Raw genomic sequence first — 13,998 nt, forward strand, 5'->3', positions numbered from 1 at the left:
TACGTTAGAAAATTAAAACTTTTATGATCATAGAAATTTCCACTACATAAATATGTAGATATATTGAATGCATAAGAAAGCTTGATTTTCTCTAGAAGGAAATATTTGTCTATTAAAATTCAATGTGTTGAAGACTTAAAATGTGTCAAAATAGTGACAATTATTTTTTTTTCTAATAAAACTACCCCAAGTAAAGGGGAATGTATATTTGAATGCATGTTATTCAGTTTTAAAAGAAAATTTATTGCATGTCTTGCAACCAAGGATTAATTAACAACAATAATATACCTAGTGTAATTTCATATGTGGACAAAATTTGAAAAAGGTAAAGCGTATGTGTACTTTATTACTGTCTTATGAAAGTAAAAAGATTGTTTCCGAAAGATTCTCGACTCAAATAACTCAGGTCAGACCAGTTAAAATGAGTTTGGGTAGATAACAATGAGTCATAATTAAACACATCAAGTTTTAATTTATTTATTTATTTTCTTGTTTACCTAATATATTGATTTATTTTCTCTATCAAATTAAAAAAAAATTAAAACATTTTTTATCAATTCTTTTCATAAATTAACCTTTAAATGAACTGAATGGAACGTGTGAATACTCGTAAGCATTCGAAAAAGAAATTCTTGCATACATAGCAAATATGTATATAACACGTACATAAAAGTTTTTTTTCAAAATTCAAATGCATTACGTAAAAAAAATTCTATGATATGATGGGCACAATAAAAAGTTTTTGAAGTAATAATTAAGAACGTCTTTTAAACAATTATTCAAACTACTAATTAAATGTCACTTTTAGTCTATAAGAATGAGACCATATTTTTATCATTTCAACGAAAGATAGAAACAAAAGAAAAAATAATGAATAGTGTTCACACTTGTAGACAGTAAAGTTTTAACTTTCCCAAATTTCCTTCTAACTAAATATTCTTAATTTTTTTTGCATGTTAAACGTATTCATTCTTACAATTAAACAAATTATAAGAAAAATAAATTAAAATTAAAATTTGATTAGGGTTGAAAGAGTTGATCTAGATCCATGTCTAATGTGGACTTGCTTAACGCAAACATTGATGAGAATCTAATACTAAGAAAATTAGCTTAAGTGCCTCTGACCTTAACACTTATTATTTTTTCCATACTATGACTCTCGACTCTATACTTATTAATTCTTATCAAAACAAATTTCATTTTTTCCATCTGAACCACTTATTCTGCTTATACTTTTACTCTCGACTCAATTAATTTAGACTCATATTATAGTTTTTTTTATCAAAAATTTCTCCATTTGTCGAGTCTTATAAACCTCTAACGTTATCGTACTTTGACTTTCATCCCTATAAATTATTCAACCATATTTGACTAATTTGAGAATCATATAGCCTCATTGGCCTATACACTAAAAGAGTAATGAAGTAAATAATTAAATATGAATATAATTAAGTGGAATTGGTTAGGTATCTCTCCATTTCAACTTTCTTAATTAGCCATTTTAAATTGGACAAAGAAGATTATTTTTTATTTATTGTTAAATACTTAACTAATGTTCCATAGAAATAAGTAAATTATCCTTTACCTTTTACTTTCCTTTAATGAAACCGATTAAAATAATATTAAGACACTTCATATTTCCTTTCTATCACCCCAAATGTGTCAAATACTTATCTTATACGAATATTCTAATTATATGATTAATTATTTAAAAGAATATGATATTTTACAAAATTAAGGAAAGGAATGTCTATTACTTTTGTAATTTTAATTTTGTCTTCTTCATATAATTATGAGAAATTGACATAAAATAATCCCTCACTAAATGTGTAACTCTACCCCGTAATTAACATTGATGAAGCCATAATTTTTATTAAGGAAATTCAAAATATAAAAATATAAATACGTGAAAAGTCAAATGAAATTCGACATTTATTATATATACACAAAAAAATGATTTTAATTGTATATAAATATATAATTTTTCATCAAAGGAAATTCGAATGAACCCTCCTAGCTCCGCCCCTAGTAATTATTATGTTGTGCCGAAAGATGATGTTTAATCGTTTGAATTAAATTGATGGGGCTGCCATAACTTGATCAATAAAGAAATATAAAGTGTATAAGATATATAAATAGTGCTAACAATATTTCATTATTATTTTTTTGAAAAAAAGTACACAAGAAAAACTCAGAGAATATATAGTGCTAGCACTCTAAAGAATAGATAAGTGTATGTATATATATATATATTATTATAGTATGAGTAATTATACATTATATAACATTTACCTATTATATAAGAGTAAGAAATTTATTTGATTTTCTAAATTATGAATTTTACTTTTCATAGAGAGTAATTTATAAGTATTTTTTCGTGATCTTATAATATTATTCATAGATGAATACTAACTTATAATACATAGATGCTACAATTTTTTTTATTTGATCTTTACATGTTTTACAAAGTAGGGAAATTTATCTTATTTTCAAAATATGAATTCAACTTTTTATAGATCATAATTTATAGGTATTTTTTGGTGACCTGATATAGTACATATATAAGTTAAATTCTACAAAACTATATAACATTTGTTTATGTTTGATTTTTAAGAAGCCAGTGGACAAACGAAAACTGTCATGAGTTGCAATTAGGTACATATTGTGAGACACATGGTACAACCCCCAAAAGCACATAGAATAATATATCAATAATTTATGTTTGATCATATTGTTAAGAAATAAAAGGAAATTAAATTCTAAAGTTTAATTTTCGTTTCATGACTACTATGAACTCGAAACTTCCTAGGTACATATCTCTCGTAACTTCTTTCATGATAGATCTTTTTTTTACGGAACTTCAAAGTAATCGTTATTTCTCTGTATTTTGTTCATATTCCAATTTTATTCATTTAAAATCAATTCATCAATAGCTAATTTTGAAACATGAGCCGAAGAGATTGACTAAACAAAGTCGTGATCAAAGCAAAGATATCCTAATAACCATCGGAATAATGGGGTCAGGATATCATTCTTTATACGTTTTACTTCCGAAAGTAGAAGCAATTTATTTTATTATCCTACGTAATTTAAGATGTGGATTCGACAAATCACTCTCCCTATCTACGATTCCATCATCGATTCAGTGCCGCATCAACCACGCCTCTGTAATTGACATGAATCGTTTCAGATTTATTTCTTTGTTTCTTTTCTATATTATGGAAAGTTCAAAAAAAATTCTTATGAACCGAAGGATTAATTTCTATCATGAGTTACTATATTTTCATGTTTCTTTTATACGCAATTTATTATGCTCATATTGTAGATTCTTTATGTAAATTTGGTGGATCATTGTCCTATCTACTAGATCTACATCAATCCAGTGAAACATTATTCATGCCTCTCTAATTGACATGAATCATTTTTAGTCTATTTTTTAAGTTTCTTTTCTATACATGAAAATTTCAAAAAAATATCATACGAACCAAGTATATGAATCCAACAATTCATTTTCTCCTCTACGAACATATAAATTATGTTTCTATCATTAATATGAATATATCGTTTCTAGTCTATTTCTTTTTATTTTATTTTCCATATATGGAAATTTCAAATAAAATAAAATATGAATGAAGGAACTATCTAACATGTTGTGAAAAGAATAAACTACTCAACCATCCTTTCAACCCCACCACCATTAATGCTCCCAACAACAAAAACAATAAATTTTAAAAACTATTTGTGTTGATATATATACTAGTATTTGTCCTTTTTGTTGTCTTTTCCTCAACCTAAGTTAAGAGAGGACAAAACATCTAAAATAAAAAAGAATTATTTCCTTGTTTCCTCTTTCCACTAAGATTATTTTCTCAATTTCAATTTATTTGATGCTTTTCACTTATCAAGATAATTTAATCAAAGTTCAATTATAGAGATGATAGTAGTACTTTTGGTCCCCCATTTATGAATAAAAAAATTTATTTAAATTTTAATTTTTGTGATATTTGGGTATAAAAAAATTTAACGTGTCTTCATTAATTTGAATTTGTGAAATTACATAGGAATAAAAATTGCACATTAAAATTAACGAAGGTTATATGGAATTAATCATATATTACGAAGATCAAAATTAGAATTTATCAATTATTAAGGAACCGAAGTGTTATTATTTCTAAATTAAAGTATATTAATTTATTTTTGAGATTAGATTAGATTATTATTATTAGTTAAACAGAAGCAAAAGATGGAGATCCTATAAGTTCGGATTTTTTAAAAGGTTCACTTGGTTTAGCTTTACAAAAGCAAAAAGTGATAAATATTTTATAGTGAACAAGTCAAAGGATTACAGATTTAGACAAAATTGGCTATTATATAATATGGGTTAGTGATGGATCAGAGACTTATTACCTAAAAAAGTAGAGCTAAACAAACATTTAGTTCATTAATTAAGAATTGCGATAACATTTTTATTTGATTTTCGCTTATTTTCAGTTATTTATTTCCTTAATAAAAGAATGAAGTCTGATTTCTTTAGGGATATATCTATTTATACAAAAAAAAAACTCTATTCTTTTTCTCATATGATAAACTTACTTTTAAAATGTATAGTAAAGAATAAAAAAGAAAAAATAATAGTTGTTCGGATGGGCGTAAGAGCGCAACTTATTGTCTAACAAGTGTCATGTTCAAGATGATTTCGATTCGAGCCATCTCTAATAAATCAGGCGTTGTCATAGGTCGGATATTAACATTACTCTTTAAAGCTATAACCCTTTCACTCTCGATACTTGTCACGACTCACGCGTAGCATGTTGTTTTTGAAAATGAAATCATGATCTTAACTATCTATTATACTACTTGTTAGAATCAAATGTTTAATATGCTACAAGGAATAACTATAGTAAAGGTACGATATTTATTTCTTTATCAAATTTGTAACAAATACTGTGTTCGATCACCATTTCGATTTTGATTATTTGACATTATTACATGTAGCATGTTGTTCCTAGAAATCAAACTAAAACATTTGCTCTTACACTGCTTATATTAAGATAAAAAGACTTATTATTGTATAAAAAACTATAGCAAATAGTAACAATACAATTTTAATATACTTTTTTACTAAATTTATCAAATAAGTACGCGATATATTTAATCATGATTTAAACTCAAATAAAAGTCGTATCTGAATCTCGCTATACGCAGGATGTTTAAAGTTTATCAAAATACTTCAAATTTTGAAGCAGAAGGCAACTAGTGCCTATCCACTTTTATAATAAAAATACCATAAAATGATCTGTTAGGTAGTAGGTGGCAATATTCACACATTAACTTAGAGAATAAACCAAATTTCAAGATTCAATTTTTTTCTAATTTTGATCATAACTATGAACATAAAACTTTTAAATTGTCTAATTTTTTTTATATATATTTAAAAAATATTATAAGTTATAATAATTAATAATTTAAAATATTTTAAAAATATATAAAATTGTAGTTAAAAAAATGTGTTTAACTCTCAAGTGTGAAAGGTATAATATACTTATTAGATAAGAAACATGTATTTGGGATGAATCAGGCTTGAAATTGAAATGTCTTTCCACAGTCAAATCCATTAGAGAATTTTCATCTAATTAGTCACTAATTAACCGCCCAACATTTTTTAATTTGTCTCAAGTAAATCCACTTTAATTTGGCTTTTTACCTAAAAAAAAAACATTATCCATGCTTCCATAATACATAATTTAGTTAGAAATATAAAGTCTAAACATTACTAATCCATCGAGATTATAGAATAAATTAATTAATTAACATCCACTAAGAGATTAAAAAGTCAATTAAAATCCACTAGAATCTCAAGGATAAAACATTAAGATTCTTCTCTTGTTGAATAGACACTTTTTAGAGTTCTGAGTCATAGACGGATTTAAAATTTGAATTTGATCTGATCTGACTTCTTCAATCTTATCATTAAACCTATTCTACTTTTGGAAATGTGGATTCTACGTTTAGCACTTGTTAAAATTTTAGTATTTTATACATAAATTTATGTACTTTGTATTGAAAATACTAAGTTCAACCGAAATTCATAATAAACATATTATATTTGTTTGTGGTTCGATTAAACACATAGCATGCATGCAACTAGCTAGCATAGTGATTATTCCATTGAATCTAGATAGAGTATTAAAAAATATAATTATATTAGAATGGAACGCGCTTCATTCCATTAGGGAGAAGAACATGTCATGTAAGGAACTTAAGTCAAAACTAAGCGTTTTTAAGTTTCAAGTTTCAACTTTTAGTATAGTTATAGTAGTAATTTCAAATCAGTGCACGTCAATGAAAAACTCAAACATGTGTGATGTCATATACTTTCAACCCCGTTCCAACAACGTATAATGTTAATTATATGTCTCAATTTGAATTCTAAATATTGGATCTCTTTTGATAGAAAAATACTTTATCTTTTAAAGTAAAATTTATTAACGTAAATCTAAATTAATCGAACATCAATCAAATACCATACATCATCTTCATCTTCTCATTTCCAAAGTATTGCTCTTTATGCGAGTCATATTAATTGGCCAAATAGTGACCTATAGAAGGTCGGTTATGAAAACGACATTTTATAGGGAAAGCACCAAAACTAAAAAAAAAAATTTAAATTTCCAAGTTATGTTGCAACCAGTCAAACCATATATCATTATATTATTATTTTCACTCATCGTTCGATATCCAAATTTCGATTAATTTACATTTTCATTGAATAATTATTAACGGAGTAACCTTTCACAATGGTTCAAATAAGTGACTATTAGAGACGGTGAAATTTAATTTTTACGAATATTAATTATATAATGATGGCAAGTATTGAATAACTTGATTTAAATTTAAAATGTGTACGTATTTAATATAGCACAGTTACAAAGTGAAGCACTAAGATAAGTTGCCTTCTAGGTCTGTCCTAGGAGAACACTGATTAAAGATGAATTTTTTTTTGTCTATCCCACCACCTTGTATTTCTTTAAGGCCGACCTATATATAACAAATAAAAAGAAAATAAGAAGAAAACAAATAATCCCAAAATCTATGTTGCAACTAGTGTTATTTTAAAACCCCGACTAATTCAAATTCATGTCAATACAGATTACAATGTCTCGTAAAAGAGAAAAAAGTGTTCTTTACCAACGATCTTTTTACATTATTTTCATGGTTTGAACATGAAACTTCTAGTTAAGTATGAATAAATCTTATCTATTCCACAACAAAAAAAATTTGCAAAGAAAATTCAAAATATAAAAAGTAATCACACGGCATAATCAAGATGATCCATATATAAATTCAGCTACACTGATCTAACGAACAGGTATCAGTTGACTCCTCTCAAACAAAGATAATTCCGCCCCAGATCATCATTAAAACTTCTTTCTTATACCCCACCTTAAAAGGATTTTATAATATTTTTAAAAAAAAAATAGAAATTCACTATATGACAAAAATATTAAAAAAGTAAATTAAAATATATTTATTCAATATTCCCCGCCCTTATAAAACCCATACCAAACCGTTACTCCTAAAACCCTCTCTCTATCTTCTTTGCCCACAACTTTCTGTTACAAAATTTTTTTTCATTACATACCAAAATTTTATTTAAATTACAAATAAAGAAAGAAAAAAAAAACCAAAAAGATGTTGAATCCATTAGTTTCTCAAAATAAACAGAGCAAAACAGAGCAAAATCCCCTGTTTTTAGCGTATTGTGAAGCAAAATCAATAGCTAACATAGCATTTCCCATGATTTTTACTGGGTTGCTCCTTTACTCTCGATCGATGATCTCGATGCTCTTCTTAGGACGGTTCGGTGAGCTGTCATTAGCCGGTGGTTCGTTGGCTATAGGTTTTGCAAATATTACTGGTTATTCGATCCTTTCGGGCTTTGCTATGGGAATGGAACCAATTTGTGGACAAGCATTTGGTGCTAAAAGATATAAGATTCTTGGACTTAGTTTACAAAGGACAATTCTACTTCTTCTATTGATTTCGATACCAATATCATTTTTATGGTGTAACATGGAAAGAATATTGATATTTTGTGGACAAGATCACGATATAGCAAGAGAAGCACAAAATTACATCTTGTTTTCATTGCCTGACCTTTTTACCCTTTCGTTTCTTCATCCGTTGAGGATTTATCTTCGTTCTCAATCGATAATCATGCCATTAACTTATTGTGCTGCACTTGCTAGTCTTGTTCATATTCCTATTAATTATTTACTTGTTATAGTACTTGATCTTGGGATTAAAGGTGTTGCTTTAAGTGGGGTTTGGACTAATTTTAATCTTGTTGGATCATTAATTGCTTACATTGTTGTATCTAAGGTGCATAACAACACTTGGAGTTCAATTTCATTGGATTGTTTTAAAGGATGGAAATCACTTTTGGATTTGGCAATTCCAAGTTGTGTGAGTGTTTGTTTGGAATGGTGGTGGTATGAGATCATGATTTTGTTATGTGGATTGTTGGTTAATCCTAAAGCAACCGTTGCATCGATGGGGATTTTGATCCAAACTACGTCGTTGATATACATTTTTCCATCTTCATTGAGTTTTGGTGTGTCAACGCGTGTTGGAAATGAGCTCGGGGCAAATAGGCCAAATGTAGCAAGATTGACAGCACTCGTGGGGCTATCATCTAGTTTTGTTTTAGGGCTAATAGCTCTAACATTCGCGGTACTAGTGAGGGATGTCTGGGCAAGTATGTTCACTCAGGATCAAGAAATCATTGCCCTGACATCCCTCATTTTGCCCATAATCGGACTCTGTGAGCTAGGGAATTGCCCACAGACGACCGGTTGTGGGGTACTAAGAGGAACAGCTAGACCAAAATTGGGTGCCAACATCAACTTAGGATGTTTTTACCTAGTTGGAATGCCAGTGGCTGTGTATCTAGGGTTTTTTCGAGGGTACAATTTTACGGGGCTTTGGATTGGATTGTTAGCTGCACAAGCTTCATGTGCAGTGACAATGTTGTTGGCGATTTTATCAAGAACTAATTGGGAAGATCAAGCTAAAAGAGCTAAAGAGTTAACTTCAACTATTGAATATGAAGATGAAGAGAAGTTTATTATTATTGATGAAGAAATTCCTCAAAGTTCTTTTGATAATTCATCAGATTCTTATTATCATAAGATTGATGGAAGTTCAAATGTTTAATTTGATGATCAATTCTTGGATTATTCTTTTTTTTTGGATTGGTTATTGTTCTTGAAATCTATGTTGCTCGAACTCTTTAAAAATGTTGTCAGGTGCGTGTTGGATCATTCAGAAGTAGTACACTTTTATATAATCTGACACGGGTGTAATAACAATTTTGGAGAATTCCAGTAACATAGCTTGGAATAGGCACGCACACATACAGAGAGATTTTCTTTTTGATGTAATTACATTTTTTCTTTTCTTTTTGTAAATCAAGATTTGTATTGATTTTGTTGTATTTTGTGATATATTTTATCTATGGATGAAGGCATCTTTTATGCAAAAATTCTTGATGTTTTATGTTATCTATATTAAAATTGATCAGCATGCTTATTAATGTTCCCTCCCACTCAAACAGAAATAAAATGTTTGATTTCTCAAGTCAAACTATTATTTTCTTCTTGTATGCTCTTTTAGTTTTTGGTCCTTTGACATGTAATCCATACCCTAATTTGTAAGGTATAGTTAACACTTATTTTGAGGTTCATTTTTTAGTTGAATAATAGTGGCTAATTGGACCATTTTTTTATTTCTGTGTCTCATCCTTAGAGAGATCATGCTAATTTATGTATTTTTTTCAATTTTATTGAATGTCTTGAAGGAGTGGTAATAGTGTCGACTTGTTTATATAGTGTTCGGTAAATGAGTTTTTGTTTTGGGTATCAAAACAAACAAGTCAATATTACCATCGGGGGAAGGGGTTAAGTGCTCCCTACAAAAAGGTTTTTGATTTTTATTGCTCAAACCTAAGATTTTTGGTTAAGAATGAAATGATCACAACAGTATTACAAAATCCTTCAATGTTAAGACTTATACAAATTTAAGATACAACCTATAAGTTTTCAGGAGCCTAATAATTTTCGCCAATATCATGTCTATGTAATAAAAATTTACTAAATACCTCAAAAAAATTACTGTGAACACAATTATTATTGTGTAATAAATTGAGGTTATTATAGAAATCAATAAACTTCAAATTCTTAATTTATTCATAGGTTTTTATTTTTCTAATAAAAATTGTTTTGACTTTAGAATAGTCAATTGTCTAGTTTATGATGACTATACTTGAACAAGGTGGAAACCACTTAATCACATTAGATTGAGTCTTTAACAATGACTTATTAAGCTAATGGATTTTGAAGTTTATATAAATATATATATATATATAAATATAAAATTAAAACAAGAGAAACTCAACAGTATAAAATATCTATTTTTAATTTGTCAGCCAATTGATTTTTTTTTAAGAAGAAGAAGAAGAAAACTGAGACATATACAACAATAACAACATATTCAGTATAATTTTATAGGAGAGGTCTAAAAAGAATAGAGCAAACATAAATCTTACTTCTATTTTATATATGTAAAATAATATGTTTATAAAAGATTCTCGATTCAAATAACACTGAGAATGAGACGTATAGAAATTGAAATTTGGAAAGAGAAAAAAGAAAGATTGTTCAACCTTTGCAACTACCAGCTACGTAACCAAGTAAACGTCCATATTGTTGTGTTCTTAAATAAGCTGTCTAAATTAAAAGTATTTAAATTTGTTTTTCTTCTTTTTGAATAGTCTAAGTTATGGCCTATTGGCTCTAAGATTATTTGGATTTTTTTTTTTGTCATCTTTAGTTTACCTGAATTTGTCATTTTATACAAACTCCCATAATTGGAAAAGAGTTATGCCCCCTCACCAAACCAACACCATTCCATATATATATATATATATATATATATATATATATATATAATAAAACAAAATAAAAGAGAGAAAATATAACTGCATATAGAGGCGGATGTAACATATTTGCTATAAGTTTAATATCAAACGTAACTCAACATTTTTGATGATTCGGAGTATATATATTCAGGACGGAGATAGAGGCTTGGATATATATATATATATATATATATATATATTTGGCTGAATCCAGTATAGGCTATAATATTTGTTTAAATAATGTATTTGTGTTAAGAAATTAAATATATATTACAAATGTTGAATTTCAAACACAACTATTAGCATTTGAAGTCATAGTTTCTATAATTCAGAAACCTTAAAGTTAAAATTCTGACTCCACTCCAATATATGATTGCGTTAATTACAGTTTTAGTCCCTTAATTTTTGATAAGCTCTAGATTTAGTTCTTGTAAAATCTAAATAAGTGTGTTTACCCTTCAGTTGTTTGTTGATTATGCATGTTCAAAAATATTTAAAATTATTAACCATTCCACTATTTAATTCATATATAAGGGATCAAAAACACATATAATAATTAATTAAAGGTTACACACTTGGCTTACATGTATTGAATCATATATGCAAAGATTAAAATCATAACTTATCAATAATTAAGGGATCAAATGTATTATTCTCCCTATATTAATATTACATAATAATTACTAATAAACATTAGCCCATAATATATTCCAAAAGGGCAATAGATTCAAAGTTAAAAATTTAAAATTGGTTCCATCACAAGTAAACTTTTTTCCATTTTTCCTTCCAAATGTTTCACACTTACGTACATATTGTGAATACTCTTTGAACATATCTAGAATTTTAAGTTAAAATATATATCATATTGTATTTTGATTGCGCATAATTATATTAATCAATTAATTGATTCTGATATAGTTAGAATCGACTATATAAATATCGTAAGTAGAGGAGCAATTATATTACTGGATTATTTCTATAAGGAATATTTTTGAGAAAATAACAAAAATGATCCTAATGTTGTGGTAAGTCTAAAATAGTCACTCAAATATATTTATGAGCAATTTTGATTTTAAATTTGTCAATAGTAAATAATTTTTATTTCTATCAAATATTTAACATACTATGGTTGTTGGATTTAACGAGGACAATGAAAAAAATAATTGACTAAAAAAACCAAAAAATCCTGTCAAATTTCAAAAATTGCTCCACACACTAATAATTGACCAAAAATAAAAGATCTTATAAAATCTGCACCTCCAAATTTGTGTAGAGATAATTGATGTGAATCTAGAATTTTAAGTTGTAGATATGAATATCACTAAATTAGATACTTTTTTGTAATTGTGGGTGTTTAGTAAGTCTAGTTATATTTCTATATTTGGCTTTATGACAATAAAGTTATAGATAATATCTTAAATATGGATTAGAAATGGAATTAGAAAGTTTTGTAAAATTAAACAAAATTGGAATCATTATAGTGAAAGGTAAAATCTATTTTTATTTTGAGTAAGATTGTTATAGGCAGATGCGTACATTACCTTCTGATTCCAGGTTCATCTGAATCCAGAGATTATATATTTATGTATACAACTCAACCAAAACAATAATAATGAATACGTAATAGATATGAACACATGACTTTAAATATATAATGAGTTCATTGCTTAAAACATTAAAAATTGAATCTATAAAATTTAAATTCTAGATCATTTTCTAATTATAGAGAGGTAATTTTATGGGGGGGAAATACTAGTATCATAATGGTCACAAGTATTGTTCATAGAATAATAATATAGAGAGGCAAAATATAATATGAAACTGGTTACATCATAGATAATTTTTTGTCCACTTTCCCGGTGTCCCACACTTGCGTAGAGATTGTGAATGCTTTTCGAACGTATTTAGAATTTTAAGTATATTCGATGTGTTTTCGTAACATTGGATGTTGACTTCATATTATTATATCGATTGATTAATTAAGCCCTTCTAAATTTTAAAATATATAGCTAGCTAGAGTCGATTGTATAATCCTCTATTTTTTCAAAGAGTAATTTATTACTTGATTATTTTTATATTGATCATTCTTGTAATTTAACCTTCTATTATATTTTTTGAATTTTCAAAAGTGATGTGCACATCGTTGGAATTGGTAAATAAAAATAATTTTAAATTCGTTTTCTTTTTCTAGTAAACATAAACTATTTGTACTATATACAATGTCAAAAGAATTATTAAGAAAAGTAAAACCTAGGATATACAATTAAATACAAATCATGCTTTTTTTTTGTCAACAATTAGATTTAGTAGTATGAGAAATGAGAATATACCAATCAATTGAATATTTAAATGGAGTTTTTGCTCTTGGCCAATTTAGATAATGTAGTTTATGAACTTTATAAAGTAGTTTACTTAGTAGAGGTGGAATAAATCGATCAAGATTGAGCACTAGCTTCATTTTGTAGACGGGTTGAAATTAGTTTTTTTATATTGATGAATAATATTTCACCGATTGGACAGAGACAAGATTTGAATTTACGATTTACAGATAAATATTTACACGGTTAATACATATAATTTCGTGTATAATATTTTAGATCGACAAATGGGATAATTATCACAATATACATGCTGTGCAATATGTAAACTTATGGCAGCCATGTTGCACGTTGTTCTTTTATTATATATTTTTTGCATGAAAAATTATATAATTAATTAATTAAGTGGATGTGGCTACTTAAAAATTAAGTATGACACTTGTTAGAATCTATGTAATAGGTGCATGTATAAATTATATAATCCTAATTATAATGGTGCGCATTATAGTTAATGACTTGTAATCTTGATCTATTAAGGGATTAATTAATAATTAATTTAGTTGACAATAAATAAAAAGTCAAAAGTCTTAATTAATTATCAAATGTCAAAACTCAAAAGTCTTAATTAAGTTTGTGTTCGAACATATATCTTAGTTGTTTTAATTGGTCTCTGATAACTTCAGAATTAATAACATTGTTAAT

At 27.1% G+C, this 13,998-nt stretch overlaps 1 protein-coding gene across 1 annotated transcript; it reads left to right on the forward strand.

Annotated features, from left to right (window-relative positions):
* Positions 1–7,684: 7,684 nt before the first annotated feature.
* On the forward strand, positions 7,685–9,216 carry LOC125834706 (protein DETOXIFICATION 49-like). Its single transcript, XM_049513843.1, has one exon. It carries the CDS (start codon positions 7,693–7,695, stop codon positions 9,214–9,216), a length of 1,524 nt encoding a protein of 507 aa, XP_049369800.1. The 5' UTR covers positions 7,685–7,692.
* The last annotated feature ends 4,782 nt before the right edge of the window (positions 9,217–13,998 follow it).

The sequence above is a fragment of the Solanum verrucosum genome, unplaced genomic scaffold (assembly GCF_900185275.1).
Source record: "Solanum verrucosum unplaced genomic scaffold, falcon-dt-bn FXZP01000149.1, whole genome shotgun sequence".
In the NCBI taxonomy this organism is placed as follows: domain Eukaryota; kingdom Viridiplantae; phylum Streptophyta; class Magnoliopsida; order Solanales; family Solanaceae; genus Solanum; species Solanum verrucosum.